A 19942-nucleotide genomic window follows, 5' to 3' on the forward strand; every position below is an offset into this window, starting at 1 on the left:
AGTCATACTCTATTAGAACTCAAATAGAGTTTTGTGTTATTAGTTTAGGCAGATTGTATTTGTCTATTATTGTGACTTAGATGAAGATCAGAACACGTTTTATGAGTAATTAATGCAGGAAATCAGGTAATTGCAAAGAGTTCACTATTTTTTTCTTGCAACTGTATATGATATATATTTACTGTAATTTACAATAATAATATTTTTATTGTGTATTGCATTGTACTGCTGCTGTATTACAACCATTTTCACAACATACGCCGGTGATATTAAACTTGATTCCGGCCCTCGTTCCCGTACCAGCGTGTCACACAGCTGTTAAAGTGAACAGGATTGTTCTCACCTGTCGGGACCAACTTTGTGTCGACTGGACGAGATGTTTCCAGACCCCGGAGAGGAGAAGCTTCCGGAAGGATTTCGGAAAGGTGCAATTCTCTCCGCTGCAGCAGTTGACGGTGTATTGTACAAAGTTTCTGGGTAGCTGACCGGCCTGCGAGACAGAATCAGAATCAGTTTTGATATCATTGGCATATGTCGTGATAGTTGTTAACTTTACAGCAGCAGTGCAATGCAATACATGATAAATAAATATGGAGAAAAAATGAATTATAGTAAATATATATGTTTTAAATAGTTAAGTTAGAATAAGTAGCACAAAAAAAACAAACAAAAAATTAGTTTGGTCGTGTTCAAGGGTTCAACATCCATTTGGAAATCGGATGGCAGAGGGAAAGAAGCTGTTCCTGAATCTCTGAGTGTGTGCCTTCAGGCTTCTGTACCTGCTTCCGAATGGCAGCAATGAGAGGAGGGCTTGTCCTGGGTGATGGGGGTCCTCGCTGATGGATGGCGCCTTCATGTCTTTGCTACTACGGAGGCTGGTACCCATGATGGAGCTGACTAATCTTACAAATTTCCGCAATTTTCTTTGATCTTTTTGCAGCAGACTTCACCGTGCCCCCCCCCCACCCATACCAGATGGTAATGCAATCAATCAGAATGCTCTGCACGGAACATTTGTAGAAGTTTTTGAGTGGTTTAGGTGACAAACCAAGTCTCCTCAACCTTCTAATGAAATATAGCTGCCTTCTTACCTTCTTTATAGCTAGGCAGCTGCATCAATATGTTGGGTTCAGGTTCCATCCTCACCCAGAAACTTGAAATTGTTCACTCTGTCTACTTTTGATCCCTCTATGAGGAGTGGAGTGTGTTCCCTCGTCTTACCCTTTCTGAACTCCACAATCAGTCCTTTGGTCTTGCTGATGCTGAGTACAAGGTTGGAATATTTGGCAAATTTGACCATACGAAATGCTAAGTATTGAATGAGAGTTTAGTGACATTGATAGAAATCTCTACTGTAAAATTTAACTTTTACAGGGTACTAATTTACTCTTTATTATGTGGGAGACTTCTTCTAAAGCACATTGCGAAGTGGTCAACAGTGGAGCATAGTGGTTGTTGTTACAGTGCCAGCTTTCACCGATCAAGGTGTAAATCCCGCTGCTGTCTGTAAGGAGTTTGTACATTTTCCCCGTGACCGCGTGGGTTTCCCCCAGGTGCTCCAGTTTCCTCCCACAGTCCAAAGACATACCAATTGGTAGGTTAATTGGTCATTGTAAATTGTCCTGTGATTAGGTTAGGATTAAATTAGGGGATTGCTGGGCGGCGTGGCTCGAAGTGCCGGAAGGGTCTATTCTCGATAACCAAACAAATCAATAAATTCCCACTGCTGTCTGTAAGCAGTTGGTCCATGGGTTTTATCCGGGCACTCGTTTCATCACACACTCCAGAGATTCAAAAATCCAAAGTACATTTATTATCGAAGTATGTATGCAGTATACAACCCTGAGAGTCATCTTCCCACAGACAGCCACGAAAAAAAGGAACACCATGGAACCCAAATCACACAAAAGGCTAAAAAACAAGTGAAAAACACGGTATATAAAACACAAAAATGTAAGAATCCAGGCATATTCAGTTCAGGTCTAGCACTGTGTGGTTCATTATTTTGCAGGCCGCCCAATCAATATCGCACAAAATAGCAACGATAAAAAGCAGCAAGCAGAAAAAAGAAACACATTATAACATGAACTGTATCGATTCTCCGGAATTTAGTGCATTCATTGGCAATTTTGCTCCATAGGTCTTTGCCTAGCAAGGAACTGGCTAGATACTGCACACTGCCAAGTAGAGATGGAAAATGTATCAAATTCACATACAGTTACAGAGCACTACAGCACAGAATCAGGACCTTAGGCCTATCTAGTCAATGCTGCATTGTTATTCTGCCTAGACTCATCGACACACACCCGGACCATTGCCCTCCATTCCCCGCCATCCATATACTTATCCAAACATCTCTTAAATGTTGCAATCAAACCCGCAGTCACCACTTTAATTGGTAACTCATTCCACACTCTCTGAGTGAAGAAGCTCCCCCTCAGGTTCCCCTTTAACATTCACCTTTCACCCTTAACCTATGACCTCTATTTCTATTTTCACACAAATTCAGTGGAAAAAGCCTGCTTGCATTTACCCTATCTTGTTCATTCATTAAGTGCCGTGTCGTATGACGTGGACGATCACGGTCTTTCCATGACCATGATTGTTCTTGGCAAATTTTTCTGCAGAAGTGGTTTGCCATTGCTGTCTTCCGGGCAGTGTCTTTACCGAGACGGGTGACCCCAGCCATTATCAAAACTCAGAGATTGTCCGCCTGGCGTCAGTGATCACATAACCAGGACTTGTGATATGCATCAGCTGCTCATACGACCATCCACCACCTGCTCCCATAGCTTTATGTGACCCTGATCCGGGGGGGTGGGCTAAGCAGGTGCTACACCTTGCCCAAGGGTGACCTGCAGACTAGCAGAGAGAAAGAGCATCTTATACTTCCTTTGTTAGAGACGTATATCCACCCCGCCAGCCGATTACCCTATCTATACCCCTCATAATTTTGCATTCCTCTATCAAAAGTTCCCGATTCTCCTACACTCCAGAGAATAAAATCCTAACCAATTCAACCTTTCCCTATAATTCAGGTCCTCAAGTCCTGGCAAAATGTTTGTAAATTTTTTCTGTACTCTTATTGATGTGTGATTTCACATGTTTTCTACACTCCAAGATGTAGGCTCTTGGATATAGTTCATTTTAACTCCAGCTTTCAGGGAAATGACACCGTTCATATTCTGGTTTAGGTGTGTATCACCCTGAAAGTGAAGGATGCTGTTGCTTTGAATTTTATCGGCAATGAGTAGTTCTGCGTTTTTGCGAATGAACATCACTAAGGGACTCTCGTGGACCATCAACACAACCTCGGTGGTAGGGAAAACACAACAGTGACCATAGTACCTGAGGAGCTTAGTGGGAGCTAATCTGCCCCAAAAATCTCAAGCCAACTTTGATCGATGTGCGACAGAGAGCATACTGACATATGGAATGTCAGGGTGGGACTCTAGCTGCAGCAAGACAGATCACAAAGCATTCCAATGGGTGATCAGGACGGCTCAGCACTCCACTGGGACTCAACTACTGGACTTGGAGCTGATCTGCATCTCTCGATGCCTACTGCGGCTCATAACATCACTAAAGACCCATCCCATTCCATCCCAGACATTGTCCGTCCAATCTCCTGCCATCTGGTAGGAGATACAGAAACATCTTAGCCAAAACAGTAAGACTGAAATACAGCTTCTTCCCCAGGGCTGTTGTGCAGCTGAATAATGCTACACCCCGGCTTGCCAATGGCCTTTGACTGTTATGGACTATTGAAGACACTCGTCGCATGTAAATATGGGTATTTTTTGAAAATTAAGCTGCACCGCATGTATTGTAAATATCTGTTTTGCACTGCAATCCTGTTGTCTTGACAATGACAATAAAGTTCTATTCTATTCTAGTTGGAACATGATAGAGAATTTCTGAAAGTGATTGTACACTTCCAACTGTTGCTGCAATTAAGTATAAATGGAAAATTCCATGCAGAATATGACCCGTCTACAACCACTCTTTGCCTTCTGTGGGCAAGCCAGTTCTGAATCCACAAACAACAGGAATTCTGCAGATGCTGGAAATTCAAGCAACATACATCAAAGTTGCTGGTGAACGCAGCAGGCCAGGCAGCATCTATAGGAAGAAGCGCAGTCGACTAACTAAAAGTTAGTCCTGACGAAGGGTCTCGGCCTGAAACGTCGACTGCGCTTCTTCCTATAGATGCTGCCTGGCCTGCTGAATCCACAAAGCAATGTCCCTTGGATCCCATGCCTCCTTACTTTCTCAATAAGCCTTGCATGGGGTACTTTATCAAATGCCTTGCTGAAATCCATATACACTACATCTACTGCACTACCTTCATCAATGTGTTTAGTCACATCCTCGAGAAATTAAATCAGGCTCGTAAGGCACAACCTACCTTTGACAAAGCCATGCTGACTATTCCTAATCATGTTATGCCTCTCCAAATGTTCATAAATCCAGCCTCTCAGGATCTTCTCCATCAACTTACCAACCACTGAAGTAAGACTCACTGGTCTATAATTCCCTGGGCTATCTCTACTTCCTTTCTTGAATAAGGATACAACATCTGTAACCCTCCAATCATCCGAACCTCTCCCGTCCTCATTGATGATGCAAAGATCATTGCCAGAGGCTCAGCAATCTCCTCCCTCGCGTCCCACAGTAGCCTGGGGTACATCTAGTCCGGTCCAGGTGACTTATCCAACTTGATGCTTTCCAAAAGCACCAGCACATTCTCTTTCTTAATATCTACATGCTCAAGCTTTTCAGCCCACTGTAAGTCACCCCTACAACCACCAAGATCCTTTTCTGTAGTCAATACCGAAGCAAAGTACTCATTAAGAACCTCTGCTACCTCCTACGATTCCATTCACACTTTTCCGCTGTCACACTTGATTAGTCCTATGCTCTCACATCTTATCCTCTTGCTCTTCAAAACTTGTAGAATGTCTTGGTGTTTTCCTTAATCTTGTCCGCCAAGGCCTTCTCATAGCCCCTTCTGGCTCTCCTAATTTCTTTAAGTTTCTTCCTGCTAGCCTTATAATCTTCTAGAGCTCTATCATTACTTAGTTTTTTTGAATCTTTTGTAAGCTCTTCTTTTCTTCTTGACTAGATTTACAGTAGCCTTTGTACATCATGGTTCCTGTACCCTACCATCCTTTCCCTGTCTCATTGGCACGTACCTATGCAGAACTCCATGCAAAATCCCCTGAACATTTGCCACATTTCTTTTGTACGTTTCCCTGAGCATACCAGTTTCCAATTTATGTTTCCAAGTTCCTGCCTGATAGCTTCATATTCCCCCTTACTCCAATTAAACGCTTTCCTAACTTGTCTGTTCTTATCCCTCTCCAATGCTATGGTAAAGGAGATAGAATTGTGATCACTATCTCCAAAATGTTCTCCCACTGAGAGATCTGACACCTGACCAGGTTCATTTCCCAATACCAGATCAAGTACAGCCTCTCCTCTTGTAGGCTTATCTACATATTGTGTCAAGAAACCTTCTTGAATACACCTAACAAACTCCACCCCATCTAAACCCCTCACTCTAGGGACATGCCAATCGATATTTGGGAAATTAAAATCTCCCACCACGACATCTGTTATTATCACACACCTTTCTAGAATCTGTCTCCCTATCTGCTCTTCGATGTCCCTGCTACTATTGGGTGGTCCATAAAACACCCAGTAGAGTTATTGACCCCTTCCTGTTCCTAACTTCCACCCACAGAGACTCAGTAAGACAATTCCTCCATGACTTCCTCCTTTTCTGCAGCCATGACACTATCTCTGATCAACAATGCCACACCCCCACCTCTTTTGCCTCCCTCCCTGTCCTTTCTGAAACATTTAAAGACTGGCACTCGAAGTAACCATTCCTGCTCCTTAGCCATCCAAGTCTCTGTAATGGCCACAACGTCATAACTCCAAGTACTGATTCCATCCGCTTTGTTCATAATACTCCTTGCATTAAAATAGACACATCTCAAACCATCGGCCTGAGCACGTCCTTTCTCTATCACCTGCCTATCCTCCCTCTCGCACTGTCTCCAAGCTTTCTCTACTTGTGAGCCAGTTGCCTCTTCCTCTGTCTCTTCAGTTTGGTTCCCACCAGTCAGCAATCCTAGTTTAAACTCTCCCCAGTAGCCTTAGCAAACCTTCCCGCCAGAATATTGGACCCCGGGATTCAAGTGCAACCCGTCCTTTTTGTACAGGTCGCTCCTGCCCCAGAGGAGGTCCCAATGATACAGAAATCTGAATCCCTGCCCCCTGCTCCAATCTGTCAGCCACGCATTTATCCTCCACCTCACTCTATTCCTATACTCACTGTCACATGGCACAGGCAGTAATCCCGAGATGACTACCTTTGTGGTCCTGCTTCTCAACTTCCTTCCTAACTCCCTGTAGTCTGCTTTCAGGACCTCCTCCCTTTTCTTGCCTATGTCATTGGTACCAATATGTACCATGACCTCTGGCTGTTCTCCTTCCCACTTCAGGATATCGTGGACGAGATCAGAAACATCCTGGACCCTGGCACCTGGGAGGCAAACTACCATCTGTGCTTCTTTCCTGTGTCCACAGAATCGCCCATCTGACCCCCTAACTATAGAGTCCCCTATCACTGCTGGTACAGATTCTGCGAGAGGTGACATTGTAAGGTTGGTCTTACCTGGGGACTACGGCACGGTCACCTGTCAACAGAGCAGAGAGCAGAGAAGAACTCATGCTCAGGGCCTGCACCCACTTCCAGCACTCAGTACTCAGTACTGCACCCACTGGTATTGCACAAGAAGACCTGAAACTCTGCAACACCATAGGAAGTCAATGCAAACGAAGCCCTGGCTTAACGTTTTAAGCTAAAATACTTCTTGCGTTTGCGCAATAATTAAATAGTTTCACTGAAACTTGTATCGGCCTTTGCATACTTAACGAAATTGTTTTTACAGCTGTCTTTTTTTAGAATTTAAATTTCCATTGTATGCATAAAATGGATTGCAAAAGTCTCCAGTTTGTATTTGTTGGATTGCTGGTGTTAAGTGTACTCTAATAATAAAGTTTATTCTGAACTTTCAATTACTCTTCGTCTCATGTTCTTGATATTTTTTGCTTATTTATTATTATTTCTTTCTTTTTGTATTTGCGCAGTTTGTTGTCTGCTGTACTCTGGTTGAATGTCCAAGTTAGTCTGATGTTTCATAATTATTATTCTATAGATTTATTGAGTATGCCTGCAGCAAAATGAATCTCAGCATTGTATATGGTGGCAGATACTCAGATAATAAAATTTACTTTGAACTTTGAACCAAACATTTTTATTCACAGCTAATAAGTCATAGCTCTCCATAGTTTTATACAACTCTCTTTTTCTCCTTGCTACCTATAGCTTTGTAAGCAAGACCTTACCGCTTGCTGCTCTTTGCTTGAGACTCGCTGTAGGTCGCTGGGGCTCCCGGTTGTCTAGAGGTTTGATTCCGGCTTGCTGCCTGAGTGTGGACATTCCCTGGCCATCGCTGGGACTGTAATGCATTGTGGATCATAGGAGCACTCCACTGCAGGCTGTTGGTCCTGTATGGCGGTCTCAAACCAGCAGGCATGCTTTCAGTCTCTGCTTTACTGTCTATTGTGTGCATTTCATACAATTCGGAGCAACCCCTAGGAGGAAATGCAGGCAAGGAAACAGAATTAGGACAACTGCTGAAATGATAGCTCATAAATCAAGCACTTACTACAAGAAAGGCTGAAAACTCAAGTTATTTATAATGCTGCATCAGCGCATTTCCCTGGAGATCATCAAAAGAGCATTTTGCTTCCTGGAGCTGGTGAATACTTCATAATCAAAAAGATTCTGCAGATTTCTGCTTGAAATCCAGAGCAGCAAAGACTCAAAGTTCTGGGGGAACTCAGCCAGTCAGGAAGGATCTATGGAGAGGAATAAACAGTTGACATTTTGGGCCAAGACCCTTCATCAGGATTAGGAATGAAAGGTGAAGAAGGCAGAATAAGAAGGTAGGGGGAGAGGGGAGAAGTACAGCTGGCAGGTAAAGCTAAGACCAAGTGAGGAGAAGCTGGTAGGTGGAGAAGTTGGGAGACGTGAGAAACTGGTGGGGGATAGACACTTCAGGATGAGACCCTTCATCAGGACTACTTCAGAGTCAGAAAAACCAGAGTGCCGAGGAATCAGAATCAGAATCAGGCTCAATATCTCTGGCCTATGTTGAAAAAAAAGTATAATAAGTAGAGTAAAAAAGTGGAAAAAAATGTAGTGAAGTGGTTCAGTGTCCATTCAGAAATCAGCTGTTCCTGAATTGTTGAGTGTGTGCCTTCAGGCTCCTGTACCTCTTCTCTGATTGTAGCAATGAGACGGGGGCAGGTCCTGAGTGATGGGGTCCTCAATAATGGAAGTTGCCTTTTCGAGGCATCGCCTTTTGCAGACGTCGTGGATGCTGGGGAGACCGGTGCCCATGATGAAGCTGACTGAGTTCACAACTTTATGCTGCTTATTTCAATTACTGTGACTTTCAGTAAACGCTACGATCGTTTTGACACCAGAACCCTACATTCTCTCATAGAAAGCATTTCTTTTGTTGCTGTCACCTTTATATTTCTCTGTAAGGATCTTTGCGCAGAGCATCGAGAGTTAATTCCCTATTCCCAACTCTCTGATCAATGATCCTTATATCCCAAGATATTCTTAGTTACAAATTGAAAAGCCTAGAGTGGAGGTTGATAGGTTCTTGATCAGTAAAGATAAGAAAAGTTATGGGGAGAAGGCAGGAGAATTGGGCTGAGAAGGAAAATAAATCAGCCAAAGCAGACTTGATGGACTGAATGGCCTAATTCTGCTTCTCTGTCTTGTGGTCTTATGGGAATTAAGTTATACATTACACACTTCGAGAGCTGGGATTAGTATTGACAGGTAACGGTTGGGTGAGCAGGTGAACCAAAGGGTCTGTTCCTATATTGTGTTTCTCTATAATTCCACTTACAATAGGATTTAGGGGAGTCTCCTCAGTAAAGGATTACTAACCTGCTTACAAAAGGTTTCTGGGGAGTCTAGTACCAGAAGGCACAGGTTCAGAATAGAGGAACATGCATTTAGAACAGAGATGAGGAGGGATGTCTTTAGCCAGAGGTTGACAAGTCTGTGGAATTAATTGCTAGCTGCCCGTGGAGATCAAGTCATTGGGTATATTCAGAGTAGAGGTTAATAGGTTCTTGATTAGCAAGGATGTGAAATGGTACAGCGAGAAGTTAGGAGAATGGGGTTGAGAGGGACAACAAATCAGCCTTGATGGAATGGCAGAGCAGACTCGATGGGCTGAATGGCCGACCTCTGCTCCTATGTCTTATGGTCTTAAGTCCTCAGTTACTATCCGGGGGGGGGGGGGTGTGCACAAACAGGATAGAACCAGTGTGAAGCTCTATTCTCAAATGAGCCCTGCTTGTGTTGGTAGTTTGAGCAGAGCCTAGTGTCCTATTTAATTAATATATTCATTGCCACAGGCGGCTGTAGAGGCCAAATGTTTGGGTATATGTAAATCAGGGGTTGATAGATCCTTGATTAGTGAGGATGTCAAAGATTACGGGGAGAAGGCAGCACAATGGGGTTGAGAGGGATAATAATTCAGCCAATATCGAATTGTAGAGCAGATTCGAAGGGCTGAATGGCCTAATTCTGCTCCTACGTCTACCCACTTATTCCTGCACAAAGAATGATGCCTAACAAGAGTTTCAGAGCCCCCAAGATCAATGGAATAACCCCTCCAAGTAAGCATGAAAATAAAATTCTACAAACACAACTCCAAACCACTCTCACTACTTGCTGAGCTAACACAATTATGGGAGCTTTTGCAGGCACTTGTGAACTGGTTACTTTGGGAGAAGACATTGTCTAATATTCTGGAAAGACAGTCAAATCCAAGGACACCAAGTTAGCTCTCAGAACTTGGTTGGAATCCAAGTTAAATGGTTTGGCTGTCTGTGGATGGTGTGTGCATAATCTAAAATAGACAGGCAGCCAACAAGGAAGCCATTTATCAGGCTTGGCCAGAAGTGAATTAAGTACATTCTGAATCCAAAGCATATGACGTTTCAAGCATGCAGAAGGGCAAGAAGGTTCTTGGCACATCGCAGTTGTGAAAGGAAACACTTTGTCCTGACAGATTAAATCACTTGTAAAATTTACTTCAGTGATGGTAAAATTTTCAAGTATGGCTGAAGAGCTTCATAACAAAATGTTCTTATTTTCCCAATAGGCAAGGATTAGATAGATAGATAGATAGATATACTTTATTAATCCCGAGGGAAATTGGGTTTCGTTACAGCCACACCTACCAAGAATAGAGCATAAATATAGCAATACAAAAAACCCCAACAATCAAACACCAAAATGCAAATTATGCCAGATGGAAAATAAGTCCAGGACCAGTCTATTGACTCAGGGTGTCTGATCCTCCACGGGAGGAGCTGCATGTTCGATGGCCACAGGCAGGAACGACCTCCCGTGCCGCCCAGTGTTGTATCACAGTGGAATGTGGCCGAAGTCCAACAGTAAAAAGTTCAAGATCCAGTCTGCAAACATGTTCCTTGATCGTAATATGCCCCGGATTGCACCGTCCGTTGTTAGCCAGGTGGAACATTGTGGAATATCACCAAAAAGACTGGAAAATTTCTACATATGGAGAGCACTCTGACTGGCTGCATCACCATCTGGTATGGAGGGGGGAGGGGGGTTACTGCACACAATCAAAGCAAGCTGCAGAGAGTTGTAAAATTAGTCGGCTCCATCATGGGCACTTGCCTCCTTAGTATCCAGAACATCTTCACAGAGCAGTGCCTCAAAAGCCATGTCCATCATTAAAGACCTACATCACCCAAGACATGCCCTCTTCTCATTATTACCACCAGGAAGAAAGTACAGGAGCCTGAAGATACGCACTCAATGATTCACCGTGTTGTTAAAAACTGATTCTGGTTCTAAGCACCGTCCCTCAGAAAAGTGATGGTTTACCAAGAACAGAGCGGGGGTTCCCAACCTGGGATCCACAGACTCCCTTGTTTAATTGTACTGGTCCATGGCATAAAAAATGTTGGGAACCCCTGCTTTACAGCAGAGATGAAGAGAAATTTCTTAAGCCAGAAGGTGGAATTCATTGCCATGGATGGCAATAGAAGACAAGCAACTGGATATATTTAAAGTGGAGATTGATACGTTCTTGATGAGCCAGGGCATCAAAGGCAAAGGGGAGAAGGCAGGAGAATGCAAACAACAGGAATTCTGCAGATGCTGGAAATTCAAGCAACACACATCAAAGTTGCTGGTGAACGCAGCAGGCCAGGCAGCATCTATAGGAAGAGGTACAGTCGACGTTTCAGGCCGAGACCCTTCGTCAGGACTCTAGGAAGAGGTACAGTCGACGTTTCAGGCCGAGACCCTTCGCCAGGACTCTAGGAAGAGGTACAGTCGACATTTCAGGCCGAGCCCGAAGGGTCTCAGCCTGAAACGTCGACTGTACCTCTTCCTAGAGATGCTGCCTGGCCTGCTGCGTTCACCAGCAACTTTGATGTGTGAAGGCAGGAGAATGGGTTTGAAAGGAAGAATAAATCAGTCATGATGGAACGGCGGAGCAGCGTTGAAGGGCCAAATCGAGTGATTGCACCACGTGTGCACCATCTTCCACTATAACTCATCTAGGTTATCTGAATGGAGTAATACCTTGGATTGTGAATACACTGCAGTTCATTCAGCACTGAAACAGAACCAAGGAACACTGGAGCACCCATCCCTCCTCCCCCGCCCCCGAAACAGCACCAAGGAACACTGGATGACCCGCTCCTCATGAAAGTGCACCAAGGGACGTCGGATTACCGTCCCCCAGTGAAACAGCACCAAGGAACACCAGATCACCCCATGAAAGAGCACCAGCAGAATACATCGACTCTTCAGACAACAGCAGTTTAAGCTGGTGTCTCACTGTCACCTGCTCCAGTGCAATTGGGATGGACCGGTTAGCCCTGCCAGTGAGGTCCAGGGTTTCGGAAAGAAACACAACATCATTCTGGAGGAACTCAGCAGGTCAGACTACATCCACAGAAAGGAATAAACAGTCGATGTTTCAAGTGGAGACCCTTTATCCTAATGGATGAAGCCCGAAATGTTGACTATCTATTCCTTTCCATAGATGCTGCCTGATTTGCTGAGTTCTACCAGCATTTTGTATGTGTGTTGCTCTGGACTTCCAGCATCTGCCGAATCTCTTGTGTTCACGCAATATCAACTCCCAAGGTGAGCAGAAGAATGAAACAGCTTAGATTAAAAATAATTGGCTCCTATTAAGCAGTTATTAATTGAACAATAAATTTATTGGCTGCAGTTGTCTTTGTTCTTGGTTACATGTTTCACCACACATTTATTTTAGAGGGCAGTGAAACAGAGGGCACATAATGAACTCCAACCCATTCCCATGAACACCTATATGCAACAGAGCACAGGAAGGAGTTCATGCCAATGTCCCATCCACTTGCTGATCTCTATTTCTGCCCTTTCCTCACCCCATCCTCTCTATCAACAGATTTGCACCCAGCTATAGGTCAGAATGGGGCTTGCCTCTTTTACAGTTATGCAGCTTTAAAATCGCTGATTTTTCTGGTTGCCTCATTATAGGAGAGGGTGCAGAGGAGATTCACCAGGAGAACAGACACAAAGTGCTGGAGGAGCTCAGCATCTATGGATGAGAATAAACAATTGATTTTGGGCTGAGACCCTTCATTAGGACTGGAACAGAAGGGGTGTGACGAAGGCCCATCGCTAACTACGGATGGCACATGGTGCACTCGGTAAAACGCTCATCCCCAGCAGTAACAGTGACTGGGTCTGAACCAGAGCTGCTGCATTGAGCTGTCTCATATCGAGGTAGCAGCAACCCGCACAGGTGTGCTGATGGCGGAGGATACCATCTTTAATTCGATAATTGAGTATTTTTTTCCCAGTTTTTGTCTTGTTTTGAGGTAAATAAAAGCACCGCAATTTATTTTTGCGACTCAAGCCATCTGGTTATTTTTCTTAAACAATTGATCCACAGTTTTTTGTGACAAGGGGGAAGCAGCCAGAACAAGAAGGTGGAGAGAGGAGAGGAAGAAGTACAAGGTGAGGGGGACAGGGTGAAGTAAGGAGCTGGGAAGTGGATTGGTGAAAGAGGTACAGGGCTGGAGAAGGGACCATCTGATAGGAGAGGACTGAAGACCATGGAAGAAGGGGAAGGAGGAGGAGCACCAGAAAGGTAAGATGGAAAGGTAAGAAGAGAATGTGTGAGAGGAAAACAATAATGGGAATATGGGAATGGTGAAGGAGAGGATGGGGTGGGGGGGGGGGGCATTACCAGAAGTTTGAGAAATCGATCTTCATGCCATCAGGTTGGAGGTTACTGAGATGCAATATGAGGTGTTGCTCCTCCAACCTGAGTGTGGCCTCATCGTGGCAGTAGAGGAGACGATGAACTGACATGTTGGAATAGGAATGGGAAGTAGAATTGAAATGGGTGTCCACTGGGAAATCCTGCGTTTGGTGGCGGATGGAGGGAAGCTGCTCGATGAAGCTGTCTCCCATTCTACGCTGGGTCTCACTGATATACAGGAGGCCACACTGAGAGCATCAGATGCAGTAGGTGACCCCAACAGACTCACAGGTGAAGTGTCACCTCACCTGGAAGGGGCAGTGTGGCACTTGTTTCACTTGCAAGGATAAGTACGAGGAGGGAGACCAGTTGGGAGGGACGAGTGGATAAGGGAGTTGAGTAGGGAGTGATCCCTGTGGAAAATGTTGGGGGAGGGGGGAAGGTTTGCTTGCGGTGGGGTCCCGTTGGAGATGGCAGAAATGACGGAGGATTATGTGCTGGATGCGGAGAATTGTGAGGTGGTAGATGAGGACAAGAGGAACCCTACCCCTAGTGTGGTAAAAACAAACAGGCGTGGGGGAGGGGAAGGAGAAGTACAAGGTGGTAGGTGATAGGTGAAATCGGGAAAGGGGAAGTAGGGAACTAGGAAGTTGATTGATGGAAGAGATGAAGGATCAGAACAAGAAGGTGTGGGGAGGGGAGGAAGGTGCTTCTTCCCCCTTCCTTTCCAGTCCTGATGAGGGATCTCAGCCTCGAACATAAACTTTTTTATTCCCACCCACAGATACTGCCTGACATGCACTGTGTGCTCGCTCTAGGTTTCCAGCATCTGAAGAACCTCCTGTATCTAAGATTCACCGGGATGCTGCCTGCATTAGGGAGCACGTCTTCTGAGGATGGGTTGAGAGAGTTGGGCTTTTCTTTTTGGAGTGAAGGAAGACGTGTCTGCCACATCACCCCACTGTCTCTGCCTGTAAAGGGTTTGTGTGTTCTCTCCCTGACCGCGTGGGTTTCCTCTGGGTGCTCATGTTTCCTCCCACAGTCCAAAGACGTACCGGTTGGTAGGTTAATTGGTCATTGTAAATAGTCCAGAGATTAGGCCGGAGATAAATCGGGGGGTGCCGGGCAGGGAGGCTTGAAGGGCCGGAGGTGTACAAAATTCTGAGAGGAACAGATGAAATGGACAGCCAGTTTTTCCCAGGGCAGCAGTGACTAATACAAGGGGACATAATTTTAAGGAGTTTGGAAGAACATATGGGTGGGTCGAGGGGTGCCCGAGTTAGTTTTATTTTAAACACAGAGAGTGGCAGCTGTATGGAACGAGCTGCCAGGGGTGGTGGTGGGGGCAGATACACTCGGGCAAGGGTTCCCAACCTGCAGTCCATGGACCTCTTGCTCAATGGTATTGGTCCATGGCATAAAGAAGGTTGGGAACCCCTGTATTTGAGGCATTAAAGAGAATCGCAGGTAGGCACGTGGAACAAATAAAAATGGAGGGCTATATAGGAGGGAAAGGTTAAACTGATTTTTGTGGTTGGCACAAGGCTTTGCAGTTCTTGCTACCCGGGTTGAATTCCTGCCACTACTGCCTGTAAGGAGTTTTTATGTTCTCCCCGTGACCACTTGTGGGTTTCCTCCGGGTACTTTGGTTTCCTCCCACAGTCCAAAGATGTACCGGTTCATAGGCTAATTGGTCATTGTCAATTGTCCCGTGATTAGGCTCGGGTTAAACCGCGAGGGGGTGGTGTGGGTGCTGGGCAGCACGACTTGAAGGGCTGGAATGGCCTATTCCATGCTGTAGCTCAATAAATAAACAAACAAACAAACAAATGTATAAATAAATAAAAGGTCAGCACAACATTGTTCTCTGGCAGGAACTGAGGGATGTTGATACGGGGTTTTCTATGCTTTTAGGCTGGTACAATGTAGTTTTATGGACAGTAAAACCCTTTTTTTCCCCAGCAGTTTGAGACAGAGCCAAATATAATCAAACACGAACCACTCCATTCCTTCAGTCAAGCCTGCCACTTCGAGTGATATAAATATTAAAGATTAGCTTTATTTGTCACAAGAACATCAAAACATCCAGTGACATACATCAAAGTTGCTGGTGAACGCAGCAGGCCAGGCAGCATCTATAGGAAGAGGCGCAGTCGACGTTTCAGGCCGAGACCCTTCCTGACGAAGGGTCTCGGCCTGAAACGTCGACTGCGCCTCTTCCTATAGATGCTGCCTGGCCTGCTGCGTTCACCAGCAACTTTGATGTATGCTGCTTGAATTTCCAGCATCTGCAGAATTCCTGTTGTTTGCGTTTAAAAACATCCAGTGAGATGTGTTGTTTGTGTCCCTAAGACAATGAGGCATAGAAGCAGAGTTTGGCCGTTTGGTCCATCATGTAAGGTATGCTGTTCCATCTTCCTTTGCCCGCTACGCCGCTGGCGTTTAGGGCAGCAATGAAGGTCCTCCGTTTCTGGCAGTGTTCATGGCATCCTTCATCATACCAGTTACTACCTCTCAGTTTTCACTACTGTCAGTCATACAAGTTTCGGGTGGAGACTCAGGAACACCATTGTATTCAGATGCGGAAGGATCCTTCATTGCTGTTTCCGTAACAGTTCTGTTTGACCAGTCAGGGTTGTTAAACCTGAGCTGAACTCCTGAACCTGAAGGACCGGTGACCACTCTTAGTCTGGCCTCTACCCTTTGACCTGTTTCATATGAGTGACTTTAACAAGAGCCAAAGCACAAAACCCTGATTCCAGCCGACATAGCTGTCCGGGTCATTGAGGCACACGAGCCTCCAAACCACAAGGTGCAGTCCTCTTGGAGGTGTCATTCCACCATGGCTGATTCACTTTCCCTTTCAACCCCATTCTCCTGCCTTTTCCCTATAATCTTTGACACACTTACTAAGCAAGAACCTATCAACCTCTGCTTTAAATATAGCAAACGTCTTGGCCTCCACACTCGTCTGTGACAACGAATTCCACAAATTCAACACCCTCTGGCTAAAGAAATTTATCCTCATCTGTGTTCTAAAGGGACGTCTTTGTATTCTGTCAACAACCAAGACAGTCAGAGGATGTTCTGGAGGCAGCTTCTAGCACCAAAACACCATGCCCATGCCCCCAACTTACTAACTGTAATTCAAATGTCTTTTGGAATATGGGAGCACCTTGAGGAAACAGACACAACCTCAAGCAGAACATACAAACTCTTTATAGCAGCCGGAATTGAACTCCAATCTTCCAATTGCTGACAGAGTAAAGGGTAACGCTAACTACAATGCTATCATGCCATGCTGGTATCAAACAGCCCCAAACTCCATGCCACAATCAAACAGAATTAGGTTAAGCCATTTCTGTGTATTCATTTAAATTCAGAAGAATGAGGAGGCGATCTCATTGAAATCTATCAAGTGTTGAAAGGCTTTGATAGAGTGGATGTGGAGAGGATGTTTCCTACAGTGGGAGAGTCTAAGACCGGAGGCCACCACCTCAGAATAGAGGGATGTCCATTTAGAACAGAAATGAGGAGAAGTTTCTTTAGCCAGAGGGTGGTGAATCTGTGGAATTCATTGCTATAGTTGGCTGTGGAGGCCAAGTCATTGGGTATATTTAAGGTAGAGGTTGATAGATTCTTGATCAGTCAGGGCATGAATGGATATGTGGAGAAGGCAGGAGTTTGGGTCTGGGAGGGAAAAAGGATCAGCCATGATGAAATGACAGAGTAGACAAATGCCTTGGAATGGAAATGCCTACAAAAGGTAGTGGATTCAGCCCAGTACATCACGGGTAAAGCCCTCCCAACCATTGAGCATATCCACATGAAACACTGTCATAGGACAGCAGCATCCATCATCAGAGATCCTCACCACCAAGGTCATGCTCTCTTCTCGCTGTTGCCATCAGGTAGAAGGTACAAGAGCCTCAGGACTCACACCACCAGGCTCAGGAACAGTTACTACCTCTCAAGCATCAGGCTCTTGAATAAAAGGGGATAACTACACTCACTTGCCCATCCACTGAGATGTTCCCACAACCAATGATCTCCCTTTAAGGACTCTATCTTGTTAGTTCATGTTTTCATTATTTATTGCTATTTATTTAAATTTACATTTGCACACCTTGTTGTCTTCTGCACCCTGGTTGATCTTTTATTGATCCTGTTGCCCACAGGAAAATGAATCTCAGGGTTGTATGTGGTGACATATATGCACTCTGATAATAAAATTTACTTTGAACATTTTTGAACTTTGGAAAACCACACATTCTCTTGAATGCCGCGTGGTCACTTGTGCCACGACTTTCACTGATGCCCAGTTAAACTTGTGCCCTTCATGACCTTCATAGGTAGAGACTAGGGAATTAAACCCTAATCTTCCGATCCCTGGCATGAGACTACCATGCCTCCCGGGTAACAAACAGCCCCAAACTCCATGCCTGAACCAAATGAAATTAGATGAAAGCATCTCTCCATAGTTCACAACAACATTTTAAAGACACATGCATATTACCTATCCCTCTGTTCTATACCAAAACAATGAATATATTCGTTGGAAAAAAAGCTGCATACTGAACCACTTAATCTGGCACCCTCAGCAAACTGGATATTATCTGTGGCTGTAGGCCGACAGAACTCATTGCCAAAATATTCACTGAACACTTTTTCACAACACTCCTCTGCATCAGGTTACCTGGAACTCCCGTTCACAGTCTCGTAGCCTCTTAGTACAGAAGAACGTGAAATAACACCACGTTGTCAGTACAACACAACGACACTGTTGAACAGCTTTGTTGAGTGGAATGGCAACTTAGGGATATTCAGCCTTGGCCCTATCATGCACAAGATTACAACTCTTACCAAGTATTTCGTAAAAATAGTACTCTGCCCAAACATGTTTAAGAGTAGTCACATTGAAACCACAAACCAGGCGTGGTTATGATGATGTGCATGGAAAACTCTACATTAAAGTTGTATCATCATCCCCTGATTTAGCTGTACTCATTCACTCAGGCTGTAGATCAAGAACATTCTTCTTAAAAGAAGTCAAGATGATTTAAGAAATTATATTCAAGTCACTCCTTTCAATAGATTCACTGGAACTCCCTCTCTCTTCACACCCTCTTTCCCTCATGCCTCAGGTCGATTCTCTCCCCCCCCGCCCCCATATGAGAATACTGTCTCAGGTCAATTCCCTCCATGAAAGTAACACTCACAACACGCTGGAGGAATTCAGCAGGTCGGGCAGCATCAGTGGAAACGATCAGTCAACGTTTCGGGCCGTAACCCTTCGTCCGGACTGAAGAGGGAAGGGGCAGAGGCCCTGTTGACTGACAGGGCCTCTGCCCCCTCCTTCTTCAGTCCTGACGAAGGGTTCCGGCCCGAAACATTGACTGATCGTTTCCACGGATGCTGCCCGACCTGCTGAATTCCTCCAGCGTGTTGTGAGTGTTGCTTTGACCCCAGCATCTGCAGAGTATTTGTGTTTACTCTCCATGAAAGTACTCTCTCCCTCTCTCTCTTCACCCCAAATCAGAACCAAATCAGGTCTAACATCACCTGCATATGTTGTGCTATTTGTTGTTCTGCAGCAGCAGTATATTGCAATACAAAATAATACAAACTGTGAATTACAGTAACTATATAAAGAAAACACAAATTAAATAATTAGTGCTTTAAAAAAAGCAGTGAGATAGTGTTCATGGGTTCAATGTCCATTCAGAAATCTGATGGCATTGTTCCTTGAAGATGTCCTGAGTGCTGGGAAGGCTAGTGCCCAAGACGGCACTGACTGAATTCACAACTTTCCGTAGCTTCTTTTGATCCTGTGTAGTGCCCCCTCACCCCCGCCACCATACCAGACTGTGATGCAGACAGTTAGAATGCTCTCCGCGGTACATTTGTGGAAATTCACAAGTATCTTTGGTGACGTACCAAATCTCAAACTCGTAATGAAATCTCACAGCTGTTGTGCCTACTTAGTAACTGAGTCGATATGTTGGGCTCAGGATTGATCCTCAGAGATGTTGACATCGAGGAACTTGAAATTGCTCCTCCTTTCCACTACTGATCCCTTGTTGAAGACTGATGTGTGTTCCCTCATTTTACCCTTTCTGAAGTCCACAATCAATTTTTTGGCTGTTACTGAGACACCACTCAACTAGCTGATTATCTCACACCTGTACGCTTTCTCATCACCACCCGAAATGCACTCACATCTACTTGCTCCTCACCCACTGTGATCACTCCCCTCCCCATGAGAGGACTTTCTGCCTCGCTCTTTTTCTCCCTCTCTCCACCCGATCCACTCGAAGTCAGAGTCAAAATAAATGCATTATTAAAGTGTGTATATGTTATCATATCCTACCCTGAGATTCATTTTGTAAGACCATAAGATATCAGATCAGAATTGGGCCATTCGGCCTATCAAGTCAGCTGATTTAGTATACCCCTCAGCCCCACTCTCCTGCCTTCTCCCTGTATCCCTTCATGCCGGACTAACAAAGAACCTGCCTTCTCCCTGTATCCCT

At 44.8% G+C, this 19942-nt stretch overlaps 1 protein-coding gene across 16 annotated transcripts in view; it reads right to left on the reverse strand.

The window, feature by feature from the left end:
* Positions 1–19942, reverse strand: part of sipa1l3 (signal-induced proliferation-associated 1 like 3) — a 415438-nt gene that overhangs the window by 111931 nt on the left and 283565 nt on the right. For 15 of the 16 annotated variants that reach the window (XM_063063512.1, XM_063063522.1, XM_063063516.1 and 12 more), the window contains 2 exons: positions 7420–7668; positions 344–490 (listed from right to left, as the gene is read on the reverse strand). In XM_063063512.1, the coding sequence (XP_062919582.1) occupies positions 344–490; positions 7420–7668 (396 nt within the window). The remainder of the gene's footprint in view (positions 1–343; positions 491–7419; positions 7669–19942) is intronic. The other variant, XM_063063528.1, reaches the window with a different exon arrangement.

This window comes from Mobula hypostoma, chromosome 12, assembly GCF_963921235.1.
Source record: "Mobula hypostoma chromosome 12, sMobHyp1.1, whole genome shotgun sequence".
In the NCBI taxonomy this organism is placed as follows: domain Eukaryota; kingdom Metazoa; phylum Chordata; class Chondrichthyes; order Myliobatiformes; family Myliobatidae; genus Mobula; species Mobula hypostoma.